General features: G+C 35.2%; 1 protein-coding gene across 1 annotated transcript; it reads left to right on the top strand.

Annotated features, from left to right (window-relative positions):
• The first annotated feature begins 613 nt into the window (after positions 1-613).
• On the top strand, positions 614-27,520 carry LOC109095344 (multiple epidermal growth factor-like domains protein 9). Its single transcript, XM_042762575.1, has 6 exons — positions 614-1,264; positions 6,041-6,239; positions 14,075-14,214; positions 18,285-18,434; positions 23,377-23,646; positions 26,174-27,520. Exons 1-6 carry the CDS (start codon positions 820-822, stop codon positions 26,665-26,667), a joined length of 1,698 nt encoding a protein of 565 aa, XP_042618509.1. The 5' UTR covers positions 614-819; the 3' UTR covers positions 26,668-27,520.
• Positions 27,521-27,583: the final 63 nt, after the last annotated feature.

Here is a 27,583-nt window from a genome sequence, read left to right as displayed (position 1 = left end):
AATAACCTATACTGACAGTGCTCAGCAACTGAAGCCGCAGAATATCAACAGAGCTGCAAATTACATACCACCTCAACAAACAAATAAATAAATAAACACACATTAAAAAGAAAGCAAGCAAGCACCAAACAAACAAACACACCACAAATCAATCACAATTTAATAAAAATAAATGCCATAATATAGAATTAAATAATTTGTATAAAATAATAATACAATAGAATACAATTATTAAACTAGTCGTTGTGTAGCGTACATAAAAATCAGATTAGACAATCTTTAGTTCGCCTATAATGGCAATAATACATGAATAATCGCTCACAGAGACGCAGAGTGAAATAGCATTGCATGATATTGTTGTTTTGAAAGTCTTTGAAACGTTTTTTCTTATTTTTATCCACGGTTGATTCAACAATAGGCTATAAAATGAAAATATTTTAATGATCGCCTGACTGCATGAACCAGCCAGCGAGGTTTCGATGCGCCTGATTTTAACCAATCAGAGGCCTCACCGTCTGTCAAGCGCAGAGAAAAAACACGCATCTCATCACAGCGGTGTCTCGTCCTGCATTCTGATTGGCCAGTGAGTGTGCCACTCAATTGCGCATCGCTACTACTACAGGTCGGTGCGGATCAAACACCTTGCAGTCGGTTCAAAGCCATTGAGAAAAAGGGGGTCTCTCTCGGATATGGTGGAGTAGGCTACATCGGGGCGGCTTGGAAACCACCTGGTTTGGAATAACCCGATGGAAATTGGAGGACAGGGACCTTGAGAAGTCCGTTTCTACGAGGTTTTCATGGAGCGTTGAGCTTATTATTATGTGGTGGCTTGCCTTAATGATGTTTACATTTCCGACTTTCCCATTCATCGTGTTTGTGTGCATGGGGTTATCCGAGGCGGTTCATTCCTACGATGCGCTGCCTTTAGTAATAAGGAAATCTCGTTCGATCGCAGAGGAGCATCCAAACACGAGCGCGAACGGGGTTCCAGGGTACCGGCTCGGTATTGTCGCATTAACACCAGCGCCCACGCGCGCGTCCGCCAGAAAACCGATAAATGTCGCCGCACCAGCAGCCACCATTAAACCACCACCAACAGAGCCCACCACCCCATCCCTGTCTAATCCCAGCTACATGGCCGCATTTGCTCGGAGGAGGCTCAGCTCTGTTGAAACACTGATGAAAGAATCGCAGATGTCTGATAATGAAGCGGACAGATCAGGCGTCGTGCCCGATTTTAGCACAACCTCTGACAATTCTCAAGGTGAGTTGAAATGGATAACGACATGCTGAAATTAAGAAATCACATTTCTGGCAACAGAAATGCTTTTTAAAATCAGAATACTCTTTAAAGCATAGGCAGTTTAGTCTGTCTAATCAGTTATATGAGATTATCAGGCCCTTTCTGCCTTCTGATCTGTCATTTTAATCTCGTACTGTACCAACACATCATTCCTGCAGTCCCCCGTCCGCCTCTCAGCAATCACTTCATTTGCAAAGACATGCAACATGATATATTGATGAGGTATCGATCAATAGCACATTCACCCTCTACCGGTATCTATCTATCTATCTATCTATCTATCTATCTATCTATCTATCTATCTATCTATCTATCTATCTATCTATCTATCTATCTATCTATCTGCCATATAGTCTAAATCTATCCTGCCATCCATCCATTCACTGATTTAATATACAATTTGACATTTATTCTATTTACATACAATTATTATGGTCTGTCTTATGATGTCTGATGCTGGGTAAGTGCCTATCCATTGATATATAATATGGCAAATCATATTGTAATGTGCTCATACAGGCCCTTTATTGATTGAGCTGCAGGGTATTTGTCCTAACTAGTCAGACTCTGTTGTGTATCTGTCCAGATTTTACCCAGTCATGATGAAGGGATTCAGGACCTGTGGGCTGTATCAGTTAAAGGACACCATCAGCTAGTATTTTTTCTTGTATATATTCAGCTGAGGTTATTTACATTCCTGTTAGAATGGTTTCATTAGTGTGTTGCTGATAATCACTGGTAGGACATGAAGGCCACAGATTATCCACTGTGTGTACTGTATGTGTTAAAGAACCAGGTCACACTGTTAATGAGAGTGAAGTCTACATAAATCTTGCATGAAATGGTCGTTTGAGGGCACCAGTTGTTCATATGGAAGTATCTATAGACTTGGCCTACTTTTCCATAATAATGCTAAATCCCCAAGATAACAAAACCGACAGTTATCAGCAGTGCATTTACAAAGAGGTCATTGACCCCAGTGATTTTACACTGCATAGGTTTAGATGTTTACACACATTTAGAAAACCACCAACGTATTTCCAAATCAGAAACAGGCAACATTTACTACAGATGTTTAACCCTTCCCTGCCCTGCCATTGCGATTAGACATTCCACAGCCGTTGTTCCTGATGGTGAGGATATGTATGTTCACAAAAGCATGGACTGTGTCTAAGCCTGCCTTTATTAGGACACTATGAAGTGCGATGGGAGCCCTTTAGATAACAGCCTAAGGGCCAGAGAAAGTGGGCTAAGAATCCAGAATGGACACTAAATAGAAACATACTTTCATTTAGAGTGATATACTTCACTATAATACAGGCATCTTTAAAAAAAAAAAAAAAAAAAAAAAAAAATAAAAAAAGATGGCATTTTTGTGTGAAGAGTCCAAGGTTGGGCAAATTCAGAATTAAAAAATTGACTCTTTACATTCATGATTTGGAATTTCAGAACAAATCGGCTTTATTGTGAAGAGACCAAGGTTGAATTTGGAATTTCAGAACACATCCATCTGAATGTTGTTCTGGAATGTGTTTTTACTGATTTTATTATTTGATTTTGAGCTTTTAATTTTTTTAATAATTATTTTTAACTTTAATTTATTATGTAATTTCTGATTATCTAATGGAAATACTCCATATGTTTTGTATATAACATATAGCAAGGTAATTCATATACAGAAAAATTAAATTATTATTGAAAACTACAGTAAGTTTACTTTATCTTTAGTTTTTATGTTTAATTATACATTTATTTTAATTTTATTCTATATTTATTTGACTTTCTTAAAATTGCCATTGAGTTTGCTACATCAATTCAAATTCAAGAACTGAATTCAATTGTGAGTGGTGTACAACCCTAGAAACAACATCTGTTTACATGTTTCTTTTACTAATTCAGATGCATTTTCAGTAGTCAGAGCTTTCCTGTTATGTGTCAGACTTTAGCTAGAGGGGCATCTGACTGCACATCTGAAATATTCTAATGGAAAAAGATAAATCCTTTATAATGTGTATGATTTTAGAGGTGAGCGACTTTGACCTACATCCTAACAGCTGTGCATTAGATGCCCCAGAAGAATATGTTTGTCTGGAAGATGTGTCTACAGACTCACTCTTTCACACTGAGACATTATTTCTTTTGTTGTCTGACATTTAGTGTCCGTCTTGTCTTTAGCTTCATATCCAACATTGAACAACCCCTAATATACAATGGCACCCTACTTCAAAATAAACAGATCATTTAGTTCCTGTGTTTATTTACTGACGGTTCATTAAAACATCACGCCTGAGGTCAGTGAAGCCACATCACATTTACCTCACATCAAAGCTTCATCCTCTCAGCTGTTTCAGTTGTAATCGCTCTGTCATATTTAATATTTTCATATTATTGTTGTCATAAAGCGATGAGTCTGGTCGGCAGCCTCATTTACATTGATGTATGTATAATCTGTCAGACTGGGATGTGTAAGCTTCTTATCCGAGCCCTCCACAGCCCCCCTCAGGAGCAGAAGGTGTTTACGTACACACGCCGCAGCTCTGTGTCTCAGAAGTTGTGTCTGTCTCTGCATACAAATGATGTTTTCCCTTTCGGCAGGTGCCCCTCTGGGTGACCTAGTGCAGTAAATCTGGTAAAATGGGTTCTTGGGATGAAAGCATCTGAATCTTCAGTCATATGCATTAAACTGCAAGTCAAACATGCCATTGTTAAAGTTATTGGGAAAATTACATTGTGTTTGTTAATAGAGGTGACTGAGTGCATTGATTATTGTGTTGTTATATACAGTATATACACTACCAGTCAAATACCTTCATTTGGTGAGATTTTTTAAATTTATTTGATCAAAATTACAGTAATATTATAAAAATATTTTTACAATTTAAATTAAGTGTTTTCTATTATAATATGTTTTAAAATGCAATTTATTTTTGATGGCAAAGCTCCAGTGCCACATGTTTCTTCAGAAATCATTCCAATATGCTGTTTTGATGCTCAAGAAAAATTTATTATTATCAATATTGAAAACAGTTGTGCTTCTTAATATTTTTTGTGGAGCCGTGATACATTTTTGTTTTTAGTATTCTTTGATGCATAGAAAGTTTAAAAGAACAGCATTTATTTGAAATAATAAAAATAATACAATTGTAACTAACTATTCATAATTTAATGCATCCTTTCTAAATAAAATAATTAATTTCTTTATTTAAAAATAAATAAATAAAATACTGAGAAACATACAAAACAAACACACTGACTCCAAACTTCTGAACACTAGTATATATTGCAGGGAAGTTTTTTTTTTGTTTTTTATCATTCAGAATCAGTCTGAATGATTTGCTCATCAATCAGAGTTCACTGAGTTCACTCTGTGATCCGGTTCCAGCTCAATGGATTATCATCAAACAACAGCTTAAATTTCAGTCTGTTCTTCACTTAGAGATGTCAAATATCTTTAGGAGATTATAAAATATAGTCTTGTATGGATTACTATTGTGATGTTTTTATGGTGTTTTTGCGTCCTTTTTGAAGCTTGAAGCCTTTGTACCCGCATGGGAACTAATTGCATGTAAAAGACTGACAACTAAAATTCTCCTTTTGTGTTCCATGGAAGAAGTCAGGGTTTGGAACAACATGATGGTGAATAAACAATAACAGTATTTTAATTTTTGGATTAACTGTTCCTTTAACACCTCGCCTGGCTTTGATTTCTGTCCCCTGATCTAAATGACCCAAAGGGAATAAGCCGTCCTCTCTAAGGGATAAGAGTTGCTTGAATAATGCGCTCTTTCAGATTTACATTTTTATAAATATAGCCCTCTTTGCTTTTTGAGATCAAACACATTTGATCATAAGCAAACATAGAGGAGCTCTGGCCTAGCAGTTAGCACATGCCGTCCATCTGGGAAAGACAGGTTCAATTCTGGCTCTCACATCCAGATGTTGCTGGTCAACTCAATAATTCTGAGCCAAATAATTCAGATCGATTTTAAATATTGCAGCAACACTGCTGGAAAATCATCTTTGATTTAACTTCAGCTGATATAGATTTGGAATTGCACAAGCTTTAGTTGTTCCCAGCAGCCAGAATTTGCCTGATTTGCCTTTAGAGTTTGTGTTTTTTCTCCATGGACCTACATCCTCTCCTGCATACTAAAGATCTGCAGTCTAATATCATCTTAATGAGCTATCAGAGTCAGGCTGCGGGGAGTCATTTATTACAGCAGGCAGAGATCAGCAAGATGGAGTAGTGTGATGCATAGCGGACTTGAACTTGAAGGAGAAATTACAGAGGACATTAACAACAGGACTTTGTGTTTCAACTCTGTATGGGTAACAGTTTATCATGGGTTTCTCCATTAGTATGAGGTGTGTGTACACCCCAGAGATTTTGCTTTGTTAAACCTACATTGTAAAGAAATATTTGCAGTTGTTGCCACACAGAGCTACTTTAACCTGATCCAACTCTTACTTTTAGTTTTACTGTTGTAACCTAATATATTTAGGTTGATTCAGTGATGATAAATAATATTTTTGACATTAAGTTGGGTTTAAATTAAGACAAAAATAAATAAATAGCTGGGAAACGCTGTCTTAAACCATTAAGATATTAGGGAGAGCAGATTTACAGGATGACTTTGTTGGTGCTTTTTATCAATATTTGATGATCTTAGCATTGCATGATCTTTGATTGTCAAAAATTCATATATAGGCAATCCTTTGTGTGTGTTTCCTCTTAAGAGCTGGTGTGTAACTGCAGTGGTGAAGGAGTGTCGGACCCTGACGAGTGTGACCGTGAGACGGGTCAGTGTGACTGTTTGCTGGGTTACACTGGGCTGCAGTGTGAAGAGTGTGAGGAAGATCACTTCACCAATGGCACCGTCGGCTGCCTGCCCTGCGCATGTGACTCCTTCGGTGCCGACGGCTCCAGCTGTGACAGGTGAGAGGCATTGTGGAAAAAATTATTTCTTAAAAAAATGTGTCCTGCTGTGTTTGTTTTGGTTTTTTTTTTTGCAAATTCACAAAAGTGAAAAAAAAATTATAAATTAAAAATACACACTAGAGTTCAGAAGTTTGGTATTGGTAAGGTTGTTTTATATTTGAATATATTTGAAAATTGTATTTATTCCTGAAATGGCAAAGCTGAATTATTAGCAGCATTTTTTCCAGTCTTCAGTATCCTGCGGAAATCATTCTAATATGTGTCAAGATTCATTTTTTTTTATCATTTTATTATAAATGTATAATAAATAAATATTGTTTTTTATTATTATTATTATTATTATTATTATTATGTTATTTTTTCAGGATTGTTTGATGAATACAACAATCAAAATATCAACAGAAATCTTTTACATTATAGCATCAGTTGCTTAGAAACATTAAAAATGTATTTACAGTCACTTTTGATAAATTTAATTCATTCTTGCTAAATGAAAGTATTAATTTATTTTAAAAATAAATTAATAAAACTTTACTAACCCCAAACTTTTAAATGGTAGTGTAAAATTTAAACATAACAATAAGGTACTACACAGGGTATCTTCTCAACCAATTACAAATATTTATAAAATTAAATTCTTGACATTTTTTGCTGGAGTTGTCTTAACAATTTTCATCCAACTTCCTTTTATTTTTTCAGCAGCTCTGAAATAATTCATTTTTAAGCTTTAAATTATGAATCAGTTTTCCCTATTGTAGATTTCTTTAACAATTTATGTCCATTGTCCATTTAAAACAGATCCATGGACACAAACACTGTTTACACTTCTATTATTTTCATATATCATAAGTTAATTATAATTATTTTAATAATTTATAATTATTAACTTCAACTCTTTCCTTCAAAACTTTTTCAGATTCTTATCAAGTAAACAGGCAGATTAGCTCAGTACCAGTTTCCTGTTGTCATATTTCTCCTCTGCTTTAATTGTTTAGTAGGTTTACAGTGAGACATACTGAGGATAGCCAATTTGATCCTAATTAAATGACATTCTCTGCAGGGAGCAGACTGTTGTGATCCCAGCTTTGTTTTGGGACCATGACCAAAATCAGGATTAAGCTTTAATTTCCAAATATCTTTAAGTACAAATAGAGCTTTGTTGGCTACAGTTGAGAATGTGAAGTAAAATCAGCTCTGAACTGCTGATCACATTTTATGATCCATTATATACCTTTTCAAAAAGCACCCAAGCATTCACGCTCATATATTGTCATGCTGGAGAAATAGTTGATGCTTAGCTATAACAAGTCTGTCATCGTTCAGGTGGACCACCATATTTTAAATCAGCAATAAAGCTTTGACGTTGTGTAATCTTTTAAATGCAGCTTCTAATAATAATAATTAATAATACTGTACTTGGAAGGCTATATCGTTGTCTGTGAAATCACTGGTCTGCTAAGGCTGGTACCCTACTGTGTTTATACCTCAAGAGCTCCTCAGGGAAATTATAACAGCCAATATGAATCCAGTGCCTATTATGAATTTTTATATTAGCATATCCTAATGGCCATATCAAAACTGCAACTTGTTTTTTTGTTCCTCAGTAGAGATGAGCTTCTTATACGTGCATCTACACATTTGAAGCTTGATTGGGATTATATTCCCTGTTTTAAATTTGAACATTTGTAAATGAATAATGACAATCATTTTCCAGTCACTTGTAGCATACTATAGAATACTTTTAAACATAAAAATAAAAAAGTACTAAGAATGATAATTATTGTGGAAAGAATTGACTTAATTGAGAACTAAATTAAATGTTTTTGGACATTTAGTTTATATGGATTATGTAGCTATAAAATATGTTATAGTTTAAATTTATGTTAAATGCAGCTAGCTGAACGTTAGAGTGTTTTTTACTGTGAAAGCAATTTTTGAGTAAAAATTATTTCTCCCCCTAAACCAAGTTCAACTTAATATGTAATTTCATAATCGATATATGGTTAAATTGTACCGTTGAATGTACTGAAAAACTTTTATGGTAAACTAAAATATATGTTAATGTCAATGTACTATTGAAACTTGTGTCATGTATTCAAATCTGATTTATTAAAATGCACATTTGTAACGATGAAGTCGCAATTTACTACATTTAAAATATCAACTTTAAATGTAATATTGAATAACACACTACAGTCATAATATTATAATCAAGTACGTTTCATGTGCTTTAGTATGTTAGTCAACACATCAAAATAAGTATGTGTTTAAGTCACAACAAAAGATTGCTAAAACATTATGATTTGATGTGTACTTTAAAGTAAAACTTTTAATTTGACATTGTGTCAAACTGTACGTAAGTGAAACTAATGGACAAATACACAAACAGCAAAAGTCTCAGTGTTGTAAAAAGTCTCTGCTCAGCCAATCAGATTAAAGGACTGGAATATACTCTATAACAACCCCAAATCAGTCACCAATTAGCATACATTGTATGACATATCAAAAAAATATATAGTGTTCTGTGATCTAAGTCAATAAAGTATGATGCAAGTACAGGTTTTAGTATCTGCACAGCATCAGTTGCTTAGAAACTAGATCTTTCATGCATTCTTCCCCCTTTAGGAAAACATCTAAATCTTTCACTTTGAAAGCATCAGCCTGGTTCCACGGTTGTCATGGTTGTGAAGGATGCAGGCAGGAGAATGATGCTGGCATCTCCATGGCAGCAGAGAGAGCGCGAGGGAAGGGGGTCCAGTCGTTGTGTAACACTGACCTAGTTAATATGCAGCTGATCTGCCCCAGGGTCTCTGAAACATTAATGAGCTTTCTGCTACTGCTGCCTGCTCAACACAGTTTGTCTTTCTGAAAACACTAACACACACACATACACAACCAATCCAAATGATTAAGGAAGGCCCTGGTGATGTTATTATGATATATTAAGTGTCAAGCCAGCAGTGTTGGAGTGCTAAAAACTGGCTGTGATGCCTGATGCTGAATGATTTTTTATTTTTATTTTATCAAACGCCATTGTGAATTATAAGGCTTACGTATGAAACAAGCACAGTCACTCATGAGTAATTAAATCATTTTAATGAATTCAGTTTTGTTAATACCTCATAATCTCCAGTTATAAAACTCAGTTTAATTTTTCAGTAATTCACAATGTGATCCTAATTAAATATTATTTTAAATGCTATTTTTTTTTATAACTAAAATCAGTTTTTTATTTTTTTATTTTAAAATATGTTACTTATTTTATATTATATTTAAATTTGTATTTTTTTATTACTGTATGGTTACCAAGGCTGATCAAAATTTGATCAAAATACCGTCAAAACAGTAGTATTGTGAAATATTATTACAATTTAAATGACTCTTTCTATTTTAATATATTATAAAATGTAATTTATTCCTGTGATGCAAAGCTGAATTTTCAGCATCATTACTCCAGTCTTCAGTGTCACATGATCCTTCAGAAATCATTCTAATATGCTGATTTAATGCTCAAGAAAAATTTCATAGAAAGTTGAAAATAATAAAAATTGAGGCTGTGGGAATACCCATAATTCCTTGCACTTGAATCATTTTATCATGTACCTTTGGTCAATTTATTTCACATGCAGTTATATTTTAGTTTTGTATTATTATTGTAGCTAATATTTTATTTGAATTTAAGTTAATTTAATCACTGAGTAACACTTGAAAATGTTTAACGCTAACGGCTGGACGTGTTTATTTCTGGTATTACTTGTATTTCCACTGATGTTATGACAACAAATAACCTACATTCTCTGCCAGCCTGATTTAAAGAATTTGTTTTTAAAAATGTGTTTTAAGCCGCATTTAGCAACTTTTCCTAATACACAGTGGTGTGTTTCTATCCATACGCTTGCCTTTTTTTTAATAAGGCTAAATTTAATGCTCTGGAATGGGGGTGGATGCATTTAGATAAGCATCATGATGCGAACAGCTACAAAATGCTGCCCTGTTTCGTGTTTACACAAATGCTAAATTTGCCGCCCTAATGAATGGTTCTGTTCAACAGCTGGCTTTAGAGAGCTGTCTCTGGCCCACAGACACACAGACGACGGCTCTGTCTGCTAATGAATATCAATGCAAGGGAAGGCTGGGAGACAGGGTGTGATTGATCATTATATGACCTTGATAATCACTGTTTGTGTGTGTGTATGTGTGTTTGTGTTTGGGAAACAGGCATCTTTATATGCTCTCACTGACTCATCTTTTGAATCCATAGTGTTTCTAGGAAAGGCAGATGTTTGTATTTTGCATCTGCCACAAAAACCCTTGTTATCAGGCGGCCGTTTTCTCTTTCTTGATCTCCTTCTCTCTTTCTCTGGAGAATGTGATTGATAGGTCATATATGTCACACACTTTCATTCCCCAGAATACTCTGGGAGCTGAGCCATCACCATGGCAACCTGTCTATTGGCCCGTGCACATCCACATATCCTCGTACACACCCACACGCTCTGCCTCAGCAAGTGCAAATGTATCTACTAACACCCCATAATGTTAAAAGAATGTGTGTTAGGTAACAGTGCTGAGGTTTATATTGGCAATATATATATATATATAAATATATATATATATATATATATAAATATATATATATATATATATTTCAGTTTATGTAAAAAAAAAATATATATATATATGGTTTTGGCAGGAGGTGATACACCAATTCCAGTGAATGGGAACTAAAGCAACCAACTTGATATAGATTTTAGTCAGAGTAGATATTCACCTCAAGTGAAAACAAGGGAATGGTAAATCTGAGAGGAAATGTCCAGGTCATATTTCACACCAAAATTAAGACATATAAGATATGATATATTGCATAAAGAAAATGAAATCTTATTCATTCATTCATTCATTCATTCATTCATTCATTCATTCATTCATTCAATATATTTAAGCAAAAAAGTATTACGATAATGATATAATTTTTTATAATGTACAGTGAATGTACTGTGAATCAGAGGCTTAATTGTAATGAAAATAATATAACAATTATAATATAATTATATAGATATTATTATATTTGTATTGATGCATGTGTATGTGTCTGTGTGTGTGTGTTGTAAAATATATGTATGTGCCTTATATTTATTTATTTTATTGTATTATTTATATTGTGTGTGTGCGTGTATACACATACATATACATACATTATTTGAAACACAACTTTTTTTTTTTACATTGTGACATTATTTTTTACTTAAACTGAAAGATACAGTACAACATATTGAACAGACGGTATGTCTGTTTCTCACTATAGCTCATTTTGTCTCACATCATATTAAATATGCTTCTTCTCTGACTAAGATCTAGACAAAATAGGGTGTAGCACTCTTTGTCTCTTTTTCCCTCTGTCTCTCTTTCTTGTTTTCTTCACTCTTCTGCTTCCTCTAGGCCAATAATGTATAATTTAAGTGTTTTTTTTTTTTTTTTTAGTTTGGATTGTGTGTTGTTTTATTGTGTTGAGGTGCAGGTGTGGTTTTTTTATTTGTTGCAGGAAGCATCTGTGCGAAACAGAAGTTTCCATATGTTAAATCAACAATTCGCCTGTAAATGTGGATGAAACTGATGATGCTGATCCTGTCCCTATTTTAAGGACCATTTTCGCCTGTAAACGTGGATGAAACTGTTTTTCCCTGTATTATGTAAAATAAAGTATTAATAAATGAATATTGAAGGCTGTGTTTATATTTCATTTATATTATTAAGGCAGAAAAAAAAAAACATCAGTCTGATGCTTTGTTTATTTCACCCTCTCTCTTTTCAAAATCTCCTTACTTCCTCTCAAATCTCCTCTTTCTTTTGAGCTTCATCTGTTGGCTCTGTTATCGCGGATGTTGTTGTTTTTCTGGGGTCCCCAGCGTTGAGCTCCTGTCAGCATGGCTGAGTGCTTTAAACTTGTCCCACGGGTGTCATCATCTGCCCCTCTCTCTTCCAACACTCGCTCCCATCACACACAAGAACCAATCACACAACCTCTGGGAACCCCACCTCACCTCAACCTTCACCCCAGACCTGACGCAACAGCCCTGGGGTGTGAGAGTGTGTGTGTCATTTGGGTATATGGAGGAGTGTTCATGTGTTTTGGGAGTTGACTAATGGCTGTTTTAAGAGAGTGAGGGCTAAATCATACTTTATTATCATAATCAGCAAAATTACTAAATGAAAGAGTGATAAGCACAAGGGTTCATTAGTGGACTAGCTAAGGCAAGCATCCCTATTGCTATTGCTTAAACTTAGTGTTTGGGATTTTATCTCAGTGGTGGTTTCTCTTTTGACACAGGAGAATCAGAACTGGTTTTGTAAGTTTTCCGTACCTTGCACAAATACACACATACCCTGTGACAACTGTAAGTATGCACAAACAAATCCACAGCCATTTGCAAATGTACTCTTCATCAAAAATATATATGAGTGCTTTGTTGTATTTTTTAGTAACTTGCTGGGACTGTTATTTTGTGGCATTTATTCAAGCTGTTTGATTTTTATGTCTAGAAGTTCTAAAGACCGGTTACTTGTGGCATTTTTTCAAGATGTTTGATTTTTATGTCTATAAAAAATTCAAAACAATTTTGTGGCCAAAATATATCGAAATACATGCTAAATATATGTTGCAAACCGTGAAGTTCATTTAAATATAGCTCTGCCATGACAACTCTCGGAGGGATTGTCATGGTAATGTACATGGCAATGTTAATGTATTTATCTTGGCGGAATAGATCTGCTACACTGCTGCGGCAGAACAAGTACCGAGACTTGCTACTGCCAATACATCCACAACATGGTGCTGTGAGCATGTAAGAAATATTGGTGCTGCAAATATAACATACATGAAATAACCTCCATATAGCATACACGAATCACCTCGTAGCAGATCTATACAGGTGGAGCTGGGGAAGGTGGAGGGTTCTGAAGCAAGTTGCAACTGCTATGGCAAGCTCTAGTCATATATCTGAATGTTGAGCAGCGAGCTGATTGGCTACTGATACAGGAGAGAACCAATCATCTGTGCCATGTGGTAATGATGTCATTAGGTCAGATTGAGTTAGACCTATTGGACTGCGCCATCAGAGTTTCATGCCAGAACTCTGAATTTTTTAAATAAATAAAAAATATATCATTTCAACCTTCATTTACCAAAATATATTTCTAGCTGCTGGAAGTACAGTATGCCATCTTTGGTAATGAATGCTCTGGCCAATCACATTAGCTGTAATTGCCATGTGACACTTCAGAAAATGTAAAAAATACTGTATAATTAGTGGTTTGGAGATTTTGGTTCTACATAAATAGATGAACTGTAAGGTGATCGTTCTCTGTTGTTTATTTATTTATTTGTTTTCTTCTGGGTGTCTGATTTCCTACATATGTAACACTTCCAACAGGCTCTGTAGTCAGACTGCTGTAATTTTGGGTTGACAACTTTACAGGCACATTGTGATTATACAGCCAATTATTGTGTGTGTGTGGGTGGGGGGTTCCTGGAATCTGGTCTGAAGCAGTAGATGGTTTTCAAATGTGGTCTGGGCCACAGGTCCCTCATGTGTAGCCACATGCAGAAATGGTGGAATTAAAAATGAAAGGTCTAGACTGTTTTAAAGTGTGTGTTTTAGACCAGGATTGTAGGGCAAAGCCACATGTGTGCTGAAATGTGTGTGATAAGATACCACAGGAACTGGATGCACAAAGAGGATGTTGTGCACAAGCAGCCACAATTTCCATGCTGCCAGTGTCATAAATGTTGTCAAGCAGTGATATAATGTGTGTTTTCTGTGTCTCTCTTGCAGCTCAGGGCTGTGTAAGTGTAAGAAGGGTGTATACGGGCCCAAGTGTGACGACTGCCATCCTGGATTCTTCCACTTCAGCAGCACAGGATGTCAACCGTGCCAATGCAACAACCACTCTACCTACTGCCACCCTCAGTCAGGTCAGTCCAGCACACTTTCAGCGTCATTTAAAGGGTCATAAAAAGCCCTGTTTAGACAATGCAACAGATCAGCTGGTTTTTTATTTAGTCACAGCTATATGCAATTGTACTCTGTATCAAAAATATTTATGAGAATGCTGTTGCATTTATAATCACTTTTGAGGCTGTTATTTTGCAGCGTTTATTCAAGCTATTTGACCGGTTACACTCACGGTATGGATGATGAATCATGGTATATATAATGGACTCATGAAATATAGAAGAAAACTTATGCCTCACAGAAACTCTTACAAAGTCAAAACAAACACTCACTTGTGATCCACGTACACATTTCACGCTTATAGTTCATGATCTTAGTTTGAAGCATCTATAATAGTGAAGCAACACTAGAGGTGTGAGAAAATGTCATATGTGACCATGGACCACAAAACCAGTCTTAAGTTGCACGGATATAATTGTAGCAATAGCCAAAAATACATTGTATGGGTCAAAATTATCGATTTTTATTTTATGCCAAAAATCATTAGGATATTAAGTAAAGATCATGTTCCATGAAGATATTTTGTAAATTTCCTATCATAAATATATCAAAACTTCATTAGTTGATTAGTTATATGCATTGCTAAGGACTTCATTTGGACAACTTTAAAGGCAATTTTCTCAATATTAAGATTTTTTTTTTTTTTTTTGCTCCCTCAGATTCCAGATTTTTAAATAGTTGTATCTCGGCCAAATATTGTCCTAACAAACCATACATCAATGGAAAGCTTATTTATTCAGCTTTCAGATGATGTATAAATCTCAATTTAAAAAAAATTGACACTTAAGACTGGTTTTGTGGTCCAGGATCACATATGCTATGGTTACCACAAAGAAGAGTTTAAACTTGGAAGCATCAGGACAAAGCTGATTAGTTAAAATGATTGGCAAATTTGGTCACACTTTATTTTTGGGGACAAATTCTCACTATTAACTATTAACTAAGACTTTTGCCTCAAAAAAATAACTAATTTGCTGCTTATTAATAGTTAGTAAATTTATTGCATTATATGCATGCTAATAAACAACTTGTTAATAGTGAGATTTGGTCCCTAAACAAAAGTATTTCTGTGAATTAGACTGGTTCTTGTGTTCAGTTCTCTGCAGGTGAAGATTGTTAATGAATAATGACTTAAATTTCAATTTATTTTTACACAAAGCTATCATTTATCTCCAGAAGAATTTAAATATTATCATAATATTTTTAATTTGGAATGAAGATTAATAAATAACACCAAACCATTCCATTAAACTGAGATCCTAGAGCGACTAGGTGAGTTAATCTCAAATCTGTAGATCTCAATTTAATGAAATAACTTTTCAATGCAACATCAGAAATTTGTTCAAATTTAATTCATGGAAAAGGAAATCATAATTAAACTGTTGGCAAAATATCAGTGAAATAATGAAATATACAACAGACTTCATATTTTCATAATGCATAATATGAGGGGGGAAAAATCAAACCAGATAATAAATAAATAAATAAATAAATAAATAAACACTCACAAATAAACTCTCACAAAACATAACATTCTCCTGGATATTCTCTGTAACAATATGAAGCTTAATATTTATAAACATTAAATCACATAATGCTCACCATTATCCGTTCATTTGCATTTAGATAATTAAGTATAAAATTGCATGCAACTTATAATAAATTTGTAATACAAAATAAATACTTATACGTTAAAATAATGTTATAAAACAGGTAAACTATATTTAGAAATAAATATTAAAAAAATGTTTTGTATTAATATTTTTAAAACATTCATATAAAATTCAAAATACAAGAATATTATGATACTTTTATTTAAGAATGACATGAAGATGAATAAAATGTTTTTTTTTTTTTTTTTTTGTTTACAATTTTTTTTTTTTTTCCAGATTTGAGATTTTCTCACCTAGAGCGATTCATCAGAGCATCCTCCACACTTCCCTCTCTTTTTCTCTCTTCCTCCCTGTATCCTAGGCAACCTGGGCTTAATTAACCTCAATTTGAATCAGGGCCAAAAACCCCTATCAACATAATGCTCATGCTGGTGTGTGTATGTGTATGTTCATTTGTTAAGTAAACCTGCTGACATCTGAGAAGTGTAGGCGTGTTCATCTTAAATCATTTCAGCCGGGCCTTTACTCTGCTGATGTCACAGACGTGCTTGTCAACTGCTTGTTCAAGTGCATGAGCGCACGTGTGTTTAGGAACCCATCTGTCTCTGTCTTTCTCTCTCCACGTTGTGTGTGTGCAGATGGTAGCCGGTAACCTTTCCCCAATGCGGAGAGCCACAGTCAGATTTACAGCCCTCCTCAGTCATAAAACCCAATCAGCATCTCCAGAGACTGCTTACAGTTCACATACTCACAGCCGCCCCGCAGCATAATACCACACACACACACACACACACACACACACACACACACACACACACACACACACACACACACACACACACACACACACAAGACAGGCAATAGCTCACACAGCTAAACAATACTTTGCATATTACACAAAGGCTTTTGGTCTTCGGCCAGTTAGTTTGCTTTGTCCTTGTCCACGCAAAACTTCTACCTGAAAACTGTAGCATACAGTTCATGTAATTCAAATGAAAAACAAAGAAGAAAAACATAAATTCTGACATAAAGAGTAAAAATTATTAAACCAGAGGCAAACTGACACAAGATTGCATATTCTCATCAGCCACAATATGTACCACATGTACGAAATAAGGTACTAATATGCACACTTTAGGGATAAATAAGGTGCCGTTGTAACTTTCTCACCCCTGGCTCTTAATGCATTGTTTCCTTCAGGAGCATCAGTGAATGTTTGAACCTTTTTTAATAGTTGTGTTTGAGTCCCTCAGTTGTCCTCAGTGTGAAAAGATAGATCTCAGAATTATACAGTCACTGCTGGAAAGGGTTCAAATATGCAAAAGATGCTGGAGTTTTAATAATTTCATCTGTTTTTTTTTGTCTTGTGGACTAAATGTAAACATATTTTATGTAAAATATCTTACTCAGGACAGTACTAAATAAAAAATAACATGCATTTTGTATGATCTCTCTTATTTTGTTCAAATTACTTACATTTTCACAGATTCTGCAAGGGGTTCACAAACTTTCAAGTGGCACTGTATATATATTTGTTTATTTTTATTTTTTTTACAGTTCATATAGATTCAAATTAAATATTTAATTATTTAACATACCTTTAACTTTTAACTAATTGACAAACTGATTGATTGAACTAAATTAATGCTATGTTTGTTGTGTTTTACATTAAGGGTCATGAATGAAAAAGTCAGAAACTAGTGTTATTTTAGTATTATAGTATTATAGTTATATTATATTAGTTCTATTATAGTTATTATATTATTATAATATACAACTATAGTATTTTATAGTTTGTTTGTTAGTACTTTAAATTAGCTTTTATTTTAATATTTTAAGTTGTCATTTTAGTTTGCGTTTTAGTAATTTTAGGCTTTTTATCTTTTTTATATATATATATATTTCTATTTAACTTTATTTCTTCTTATTTTAGTTTTAGTAATTTTAGTACTTCAGCTGAACCTTTTTTTTTAAGTTTAGTTGCTATGGTAACACTTCAAAGTTTTTTATCTTATATTTATATTTTATTTTAGTTCATCTTTATTTCAATGAACAAAAAACAGTGTTAACATTTTTTTTTTTTTTGTTAACAGCAGTGACAGAAACTTTGTTTTATATCCGTCCACTTGAAAACCCTGGTCTCGAACAGTGTTAACTAGAGCTCCAGTACAGCGTTTCTCAGATTGAGGCTGAAAACATTTAAGATTAAGAGCACTTTAAATTTAAACTTTAAACTGAGGAAAGATTCTTCTCTGAAAAAGCAGATTTTTTTGTTTTAGAAACAGCTTTTCAACTCTCACCTTTTCAAGTTCTTACCTTATGCAATGATTTACGTAAGACTCTCTGGAAGTCTCATGTTCAGTCTATAGTGTTGCTAATGATCAGTTGTTCTGTGTATTCTCCTTCTCTCTCCTCAGGTGTTTGTTTGGACTGTCAGGATAACACTCAGGGCCACAACTGTGAGGATTGTCTGCCCAAATTTTACCGGCGTCATGGTGCGGGGTCCACGGACGCTTGTCTGCCTTGTCCCTGCTCCTCTGAGACCTCCAGCAGCAGCTGTCATCTCGGTGAGTCTGCATCTCTGTGACATGTTCACAGGGTTCAGGGCAGCTTCTGCGTTCAGCACATGATGTTCTAAGAAGTGACTGGCAATTATTCATCAGGACAGAAAAATAGAAGGCACAGAAAGTACCATTTTGATGAAAGATATACAAACTTTTTTTTTTCCTTTTTGCATAACATGCACTGATGGATCATGCACAAGAAGACCATGACATTTACAATTAAAATAAAATAACAGTTTTCTATGTTAATACATTTTAAAATGTAATTTATTCCTGTGATGCAAAGCTGAATTTTCAGCATCATTACTCCAGTTTTCAGTGTCACATGATCCTTCAGAAATCATTCTAATATTCTGTTCAGTTATTAATTATTATCATTGTTGAACACTTTGATTCTTTGGTAAATAGCAAATTCAAAAGAAATATAAATATTTTGTAAAATTATGTCTTCACTCAAATCAATTTAATGCATCCTTGTTCAATAAAAGTTTTTAAATCTTGAATCTTACTTACCACAAATTTTTGAATGGTAGTGAATCAGTGTTTCCACAAAAGTATTAAGCACCACAACTGTTTTAAACATTGATAATATTAAGAAATGTTTCTTGAACACCAAATCAGTGTTAAGCTGATTTCTGAAAGATCATGTGACACTGAAGACTGGAGTAATGATGCTGGAAATTCAGCTTTACAATCGCAAGAATAAAATACTTTAAAATACTTGCCCTCAAGTTTGATTGGGCCAAAAAATTCTGTATCTCCTGTGACAAAATTCACAAGTTAGTTCATTAGTTCACCTGCCATCTGTTATTGCATCACGATGATTGAGTTGTCAGTGATTTTCCATTCCTCTACGGATTTATAAACAACCTGGATTTAAATCTTGGTCGCACCTAAAAATTTGAATTGTACAGAAGAGCCAATCAGAGACCTTGTTTCCATCTCAGCTGCCCTTCCATTGGATGCAATGGCACAGCAACAGATATGGTGATGTGGCTTTGGGTTGTCACTTTACATTTACGGTCACTGGAGCCTAAGGAGGAAAGTCAGTGAGTCAGCGTGAGAGAGAGAGAGATAGAGAGAAAGGGCACTGAGAGTTCAGAACTCTTATATAAGTGTACACAGTATTATTTATATATTTATAGGTCAAATATGTAATGCATAATTTACAGTCAATATATTTGTACTGATAATGATTGTCAGACTGTTCACTGTGCTTCCTATTATGTGGTTAACGAACCAACAAATAAGTATGTGGACATGAAATGTTAATTTGAGTTGAAATGATATTGTCTTAAATAGGAGAGAGAGGGAAAATGCAAGAGAGTGGAAAATGAGTGAGATGAAGCAGTAGTAGTGATTATCAGTGTGTCAACAGGCCCACAGCTGCGCCTCTCACTGTCCACAACTAAAGGTGCTTCATTTGAAGTTGTCATTTTGTGAAGTCGTGTAATAGTTAAAGATTTTGGCTAATTATTGAAAGGTTGTAGATTTAAATCCTGCAAGATTCACCGATCCACCATTGTGCTCTTGAGCTAAACGCTTAAACCCAGGTTACTCCTATAATAAGTAAAGTTGCAATTTTCTTTTCTTTCTTTCTTTCTTTCTTTCTTTCTTTCTTTCTCTTTTTACTCCTATTCTTTCTTTCTTTCTTTCTTTTTTCTTTCTTTTTTTCTTTTTGTTTGTCTGTTTCTTTCTTTCTTTCTTTCTTTCTTTCTTTCTTTCTTTCTTATGTCCCCTAAGGGCAGTTGGTTTTAAAGCAAGACCAGCATACAAATAAGACAATTTACAATACATAAATTACATTTAATCTGCCTAATATGGATCTGCTAAATTAAGCAGATTAATACAAAATAATAAAATAAGCTAAAATGCTAAGCAACGTAACTGTTTAATTTTGCTTTTTAAAGACAGATTGGAAATTTTATGTGTCTCTTCAGGTTTATATATTTATATGTAGCTATATATGTATAGCTATATATGTAGCTAGATAGATAGATAGATAGATAGATAGATAGATAGATAGATAGATGGACTGAACAAATTATAAAAGCAACACTTTGTTTTTTGCCCCCATTTTTCATGGGCTGAACTCAAAGACCTAAGACTTTTTCTGTGTACACAAAAGGCCTATTTCTCTAAAATATTGTTCACAAATCTGTCTAAATCTGTGTTAGTGAGCACTTCTCCTCTGCCGAGATAATCCATCCACCTCACAGGTGTGGTATATCAAGATGCTGATTAGACAGCATGATTATTGCACAGGTGTGCCTTAGGCTGGCCACAATAAAAGGCCACTCTAAAATGTGCAGTTTTATCACACAACACAATGCCACAGATGTTGCAAGTTTTGAGGGAGCGTGCGATTGGCATGCTGACTGCAGGGATGTCCACCAGAGCTGTTGCCTGTGAATTAAATGTTCAATTCTCTACCATAAGCCATCTCCAAAGGCATTTCAGACAATTTGGCAGTACATCCAACCGGCCTCACAACCGCAGACCATGTGTAACCACACCAGCCCAGTACCTCCATATCCAGCATCTTCACCTCCAAGATCATCTGAGACCAGCCACCCGGACAGCTGCTGCAACAATCGGTTTGCATAACCAAAGAATTTCTGCACAAACTGTCAGAAACCATCTCAGGGAAGCTCATCTGCATGATCGTCATCCTTATCGGCGTCTCGACCTGACTTTAGTTCATCGTCGTAACCGATTTGAGTGGGCAAATGCTCACATTAGATGCCGTCTGGCACTTTGGAGAGGTGTTCTCTTCACGGATGAATCCCCAATTTTATTGATGGCATTTTGAATGCACAGAGATACCGTGACGAGATCCTGAGGCCCATTGTTGTGCCATTCATCCACGACCATCACCTCATGTTGCAGCATGATAATGCACGGCCCCATGTTGCAAGGATCTGTACACTATTCCTGGAAGCTGAAAACATCCCAGTTCTGCATGGCCAGCATACTCATCGGCCTTGTCACCCATTGAGCATGTTTGGGATGCTCTGGATTGGCTTTTATGACAGCGTGTTCCAGTTCCTGCCAATATCCAGCAACTTCACACAGCCAATGAAGAGAAGTGGACCAACATTCCACAGGCCAGCATCTTGATATGCCACACCTGTGAGTTGGATGGATTATCTCGGCATAGGAGAAGTGCTCACTAACACAGATTTAGACAGATTTGTAAATAATATTAGAGAGAAATAGGCCTTTACATAGAAAAAGTCTTAGACCTTTGAGTTCAGCTCATGAAAAATGGGGGCGTTTATAATTTTGTTCAATGTAGATACATACATACAGCCATACATACATATGCAAACAGACAGATGTATGTCTCACACAACTTCCTGTTTTAATAGGAAATACCCTAACACGGGAAAGAAAACTGATGTCAAGCCATATCTTATCACAAAACCCTCAAAATACTCAAAAAGAGCACAAATCTGAGGCCGTGTGTGTGTTTGTGTGTGCGCGCATTTCTAAATTCTTGAGTCGTCTCCCCCCGGTGATGCTGAAGCTGGTAAAGCCTCGTCTGTTAGCATCACACTGTCTGTAGCTGGAGCATGAAGCTGGCACAGGCACGGCCCACCACTTCTCATGGCAGGAATGGGAGGAGTGCCGAAATGAATTCCTCCGCCTTCTGGTCACTTCCTTCTGTCACTGGCCGGCAATGTGTCTCCGTCTCTCATGTCACGGCTGTGGCAGCGAGGCCAGTCAGTGGGGTGGTGTGGGGAGAGATCTGCTTCAGGGAGGAGTTGCCCTGGCAACAGCGGCCATTGAGAAAACGGATCAGAGATGTCATGACTATTGAAACTGCAGAGAAGCTTGCTTTACTGCATGATGTTTCTGCTAGCGGGCGCTTGTAGGTCAGTCAGTGAGTGCTGCAGCAGTCAGGCAGGTCAGGATGTTAATCTAGCACAGTCATTCAGACATCCTGCTTACTGGGTTTCTTTCTAATCATAAATATTTCATTGTGTGTGTGTGTGTTTTGAACACTCTTAAGGATGTTTTAAACTTCACTCCTCTGTATTCCACTAACAAACAAATAATGGCAATTCCATGATTTCTGGGTCTGGCACTATCATAATACCATGGTATTTTAAAGTACTGTGGAGTCCCATGTAAATACCACGAATATGGTAATCATTAAGTATCATCTAAGCATAATCATTTTATGTATAAAATAATTTAAATTAGTAAATTAAAATGCTATTCTCAATTACCACCTCATTTTCATTTTATTTGATTTTCCACTTCTGTAGAATATTGTGTCAGACTTGAAATTTTGTGCTGGGGCAACACCTTGTGGTTGGAGTTGGAACTACAAGTGGGCTCTAATAGTATTTTACACTTAAGTTGCACTTAAAAAATACTTGATTGAAAATATGCTAGAGCTTTTCTCAGAACTGTCCTCACAAAAAAATATAGTGACAATAATTCTATTAATTGTAACATAGTACTGTTGACAAAAATATGCCAAAAGTACAACAAGAATAACAATATACTAATAAAACACTTTTTTATTTTTTTTTTTTAGAAGAAAAGTCTAGTAATTTGATACTACTGTTTTATATTATTATGTTGATAAAATAATAATAATATACTAGTAATTTGATTTTTTATTTTTTATTTTTAGAAGATATATATATAAAAAAACGTGCATGTATTGTAATATATATATTATGTTGATAAAACCTTTATTTGTTTGGTATGGTTAAATGCAGTTTCAAGTGTGGCACAACTATCTTAATACCTTTTTGGCCCACTGTACATTAAAATGAGCCCAGGATTAGAAAGTGAACTGAAGGTTGTGCATGAGGAGACTAAAATATTATTGTAATGCTAGATAAAATTAATTACAAATCCCTTAGTTGCTGTGTTTGCTATTATGTAACTCCAGTTTTTGATCAGGTCTGTTTAAATGCATTTACAGATTCCAGTGGACAACCTGTATGTGACGAATGTAAGCCTGGCTTCTCCGGCCCAAGATGCAGTGTGTGCATGGACGGTTTATTTAAATCAGCAGGTGTGTGCGTGCCCTGCGAGTGTAATGGAAACGCAGACCCTCGCTCTATGCCACAAATATGCCACCCTGAGACAGGACACTGCCACCGCTGCATCAACCACACAGAGGGAGCACACTGTGAGATCTGCACCCGTGGATACACAGGGGACGCCCGCTACCACAACTGCACCCTGAGAGGTACCCTGAGTGTGTGAGCATTGTGGGAACATACATTACTGGTCAAAAGTTTGGAATAATTCAGATTTCTTTATGTTTTTGAAAGTATCTTACCCCCACCAAGCCTGCATTTATTTGATCAAAAATACAGCAAAAATAGTATTATTGTGAAATATGGTAAAACAAACAAACAAACAAAAAAATTTAAATAGCTGTTTTAAATTTAGATATATTTAGATACATTTTTAAAAAGTAATTTATTCCTGTGATACAAAGCTGGATTTTCAGCATCATTACTCCAATCTTCAGTATCACATTATCCTTCAGAAATCATTCTAATATGCTGATCTGCCTCTTAATTATTATTATTTATTATTGGTGCTCAATTATTAACAATGCTTCTTATTATTATCAATGTTGAAAACATACTGCATAAAAATTTTGTGGAAACAGTGGTAATTTTTTTCAGGATTCTTTAATGAATAGAAAATTCAACAAACACCTTTTAACACTATAAATGCTGAATAAAGAATAATAATAATAATAATAATAATAATAATAATAATAATAATAATTATTATTATTATTATGTAATCTCACTTATCCCAAACTTTTTCCACAAAAATATTAAGCAGCATAACTGTTTTCAGCATTGATAATGCAAAAGAAATGCTTCTTAAGCAGTAAATCTGCATATTAGAATGATTTCTGAAGGATCATGTGACACTGAAGACTGGAGTAATGATGCTGAAAATTCAGCTTTGCATCACAGGAATAAATTACATTTTAAAATATATTAAAATAGAAAACACATTTTAAATTGTAATAATATTATGATGATTTAATTATACTACTGTTTTTTTTAATCAAATAAATACAGAATAAAAAAAAATATATATAACTTATATAACTTAATTATTCTGAATATTTTATATGCCCTGACATGTTGTAATGATGAAGTTCTTGACATGTGATGCACCGCAGTTTCTGTCCATCTGAAAAGACCACTTTAATTTTAACAGAAACTCATATGATCTCATGAAACTTGCAAGTATCTGCAAATCCCGTGATTCGTGGTTCCTCAAAAGTGGTATCTTGCAAGCAGTTTTAGGCAGACTGGTAAAAACTAGATTCCCTGAAACTGCGTGACTATCAGCAAGACTGAATGGAGGATTTCTGTGCTTGCTGTTTTGCGAGCAATATTTATCAAACAGTCATTGAATACACAATGGGAGTGTCATTGCACTGATGAAAAAGCATGCGACATTGCATTTTTTTTTTTCTTCAGTAACTCATAATGATGTCATGTCAAAAGTATGTGAGCGCATTTGTTGCTGGAGTGGTTGCCGGGATCCCATCACATGAGTCATGAATAACCAGTGCAAGCTTTGATGTAGCCTGGATAATTTTTAATGATTTTATTATACTGTTCGCACTTTTACCTTAACTAAGGATAAGGATCAGTAGACTTCCTGTGTGGGCAGTCTATTATTTTGACAACGCTTTATTTAAAGTGTTATGTTGCCTATAACATTAGATTAACTTTAAGGTAAATGACAAATGGACATGGGCATACAAATGACAAGGTTTAATGTTAAATGTATATATTTGCATTTTTCTTTACGTTTTTTGACAATAGATTTTTTACAGTTAGACTACCACATGCTGAATCCACACAAATCAGTAAAGTTTTAACATCTTTAATGCTTGTTAATGCATTAATGCTTTCTGTCATGTGGAGGCGTCACACCACAGCACTGAAAATATGAACATTATGAAGTTAGTGTCAATTTATGCAGTAGTAGTTTAGTTGTAGTAGCTCATCATCAAATATTACAAATGTGATTAATAGTGGGGGGTAAAACTTTAAAATAGTGAGGCTGAGACGTGCTTGACGTGTCTTATCTGCTTCCTGTTTTCTTGATATAACTCTATTTTTATCCAAATTGTCATCATACAAACAGCCAAGAAGAGCAGTTCTCCTTTTCTTTTTTTTCAGTTTCTTGGAAAAAGTTCAATGGATAATTTTGTATGCATTCTTGCATTCCTGCATTCTTTCCTGTCTAAAGGATGAATATATACGAGAAAAATCTGAGTCTATTATTAAAAAATGTCATGTCAGCATTGTTGTATTCTTAGACCCTTCACACATCCACACACACACACACACACACAATTTTGAATCAATTATAAATGCCATACAATTGTGACATCTTGTACAAACTATAACAAGCTGTCATGAGTGTGTGCTGGAGGATACATTTCCCATTTATGTTGATTTTAATGGGAGCATTCAACAATAACAGCAATATTGTTTTATTCTGTAGAGCTGCTTATCACTGAATTGAACATGTTTCATAATTGATGAACTTTACACGGTTATACATGCAGTCCTAATCATAATTTGCTTTGGTTTATTGGCTGATTTGTGAATAATCTTGAATACCTGTTCAGCTAAAGCTCTAAGTTAATCACTTTTCATTTATATCCTTTATCATCTCTTTAGACACACTAACCATTTCAGTCATTGACTCTCTCTGTCTCTCAGCTGTGAGAATCCTCCCGACTCAAGACATCAAGACCTCCACTACAGAAATCCCCAAATCCACAAGTTCTTTTGCTTCTACACCTGCTTCCCGCCTCCTCACTTCCTCTTCCTCCTCCTCCTCTACCACCCATCCAAGCCTACCGACCCTTCAGTCCGGCACGGGAGACTCCTCAGGACACAACAGCACGGCCTCTGCCCTGACAGTAGTGTCCTGGACGCAGTTTAACATCATCATCCTCGCTGTCATCATCGTGGTGGTCGTTCTCCTCATGGGCTTTGTCGGAGGCGTGTATACATATCGGGAGTACCGCAATCGGAAACTCAACGCCCCATTTTGGACCATTGAGCTGAAGGAGGACAACATCAGCTTCAGCAGCTACCACGACAGCATCCCGCACGCTGACCCCAACGGACTATTGGAGGAGGAGCCATGTGTGGTCGCGGCCAATGGGCAGTTAGCGCTCGCTACTGCCGCCAACATGTACAAAGCGTGAAGTTGTCGGTACGATTATATCTTTTCTTAAAAGGATATTTCAGCCAGAAATGGATATTCTGTCATCACTTACTCACTCTCATGTCAAACCCGACTTTCTTTTTTTAGTGGAACATAAAGGAAGATATTTTGAAGGCACTGAAAGTCAGTGGGGTCTGAAACAACATTGGGCCAATTTCAATAACTTTTTAGTGTTACACTGAGAAACAAAGTCGAACAGGTTTGGAATGACATGAGGGTGTGTAAAGTACCAAATTTTCATTTTCGGCGAACTATCCTGTTAATTTTAGGTAGAAAAGAAGGTAGCGTGGGAGCCAAATCTAACTTCTTGATTTGATTCTACACACTATTTAGCTCCCCATTGTTTCTTATGTGATATCCTTGTGCGAAACATTTTCACGTACAATGTTTCCTGTACATTTCCGAGAGAAATACAGTACAAGCCATTAACATGTTACTCCTTGCACACAAAAATGATAAAATGTGAATACGTTGCCTCTTAAAGGGATAGTTCACCCAAAAATTACAATTCTGTCATTAATTACTCACCCTCATGTCGTTCCAAACCCGTAAGACGTTCGTTCATTTTCGGAACACAATTTAAGATATTTTTGATGAAATCCGAGAGCTTTCTGATAGACAGCAATGCAACTGAAATATTCAAGGCCCAAAAAGGAAGTAAGGACATGGTTCAACCATAATTTTTTGAAGCTATGAGAATACTTTTTGTGTGCAGAGAAAACAAAAATATTGACTTTATTCAACAATTTCTTCCCTTCTGTGTCAGTCTCTGCTGGCATTCTACTTTAATCATTGACTAAAGTTGCAATTTTTGTTTTCTTTGCACACAAAAAGTTGTCAGTCTCTGCTGGCATTTTTCTTTTGTCATTCATTTATTATTTTATTTTTGTGTTTCT

The sequence above is a fragment of the Cyprinus carpio genome, chromosome A8, assembly GCF_018340385.1.
Source record: "Cyprinus carpio isolate SPL01 chromosome A8, ASM1834038v1, whole genome shotgun sequence".
Lineage (NCBI taxonomy): Eukaryota > Metazoa > Chordata > Actinopteri > Cypriniformes > Cyprinidae > Cyprinus > Cyprinus carpio.
Note: the sequence above shows the minus strand (reverse complement) of the source record. Positions and strands in the feature narration are given on the sequence as shown.

What these genes read in the sequence shown, in the direction of transcription:
- LOC109095344 (XM_042762575.1), top strand. Translation starts at nt 820, where the DNA reads ATGTGGTGGCTTGCCTTAATGATGTTTACATTTCCGACTTTCCCATTC. An exon ending in CTACTGCCACCCTCAGTCAG is followed by an intron (nt 14,215 to 18,284) that starts GTCAGTCCAGCA and finishes CTCTCTCCTCAG; the next exon opens with GTGTTTGTTTGGACTGTCAG. An exon ending in CAGCAGCAGCTGTCATCTCG is followed by an intron (nt 18,435 to 23,376) that starts GTGAGTCTGCAT and finishes ATGCATTTACAG; the next exon opens with ATTCCAGTGGACAACCTGTA.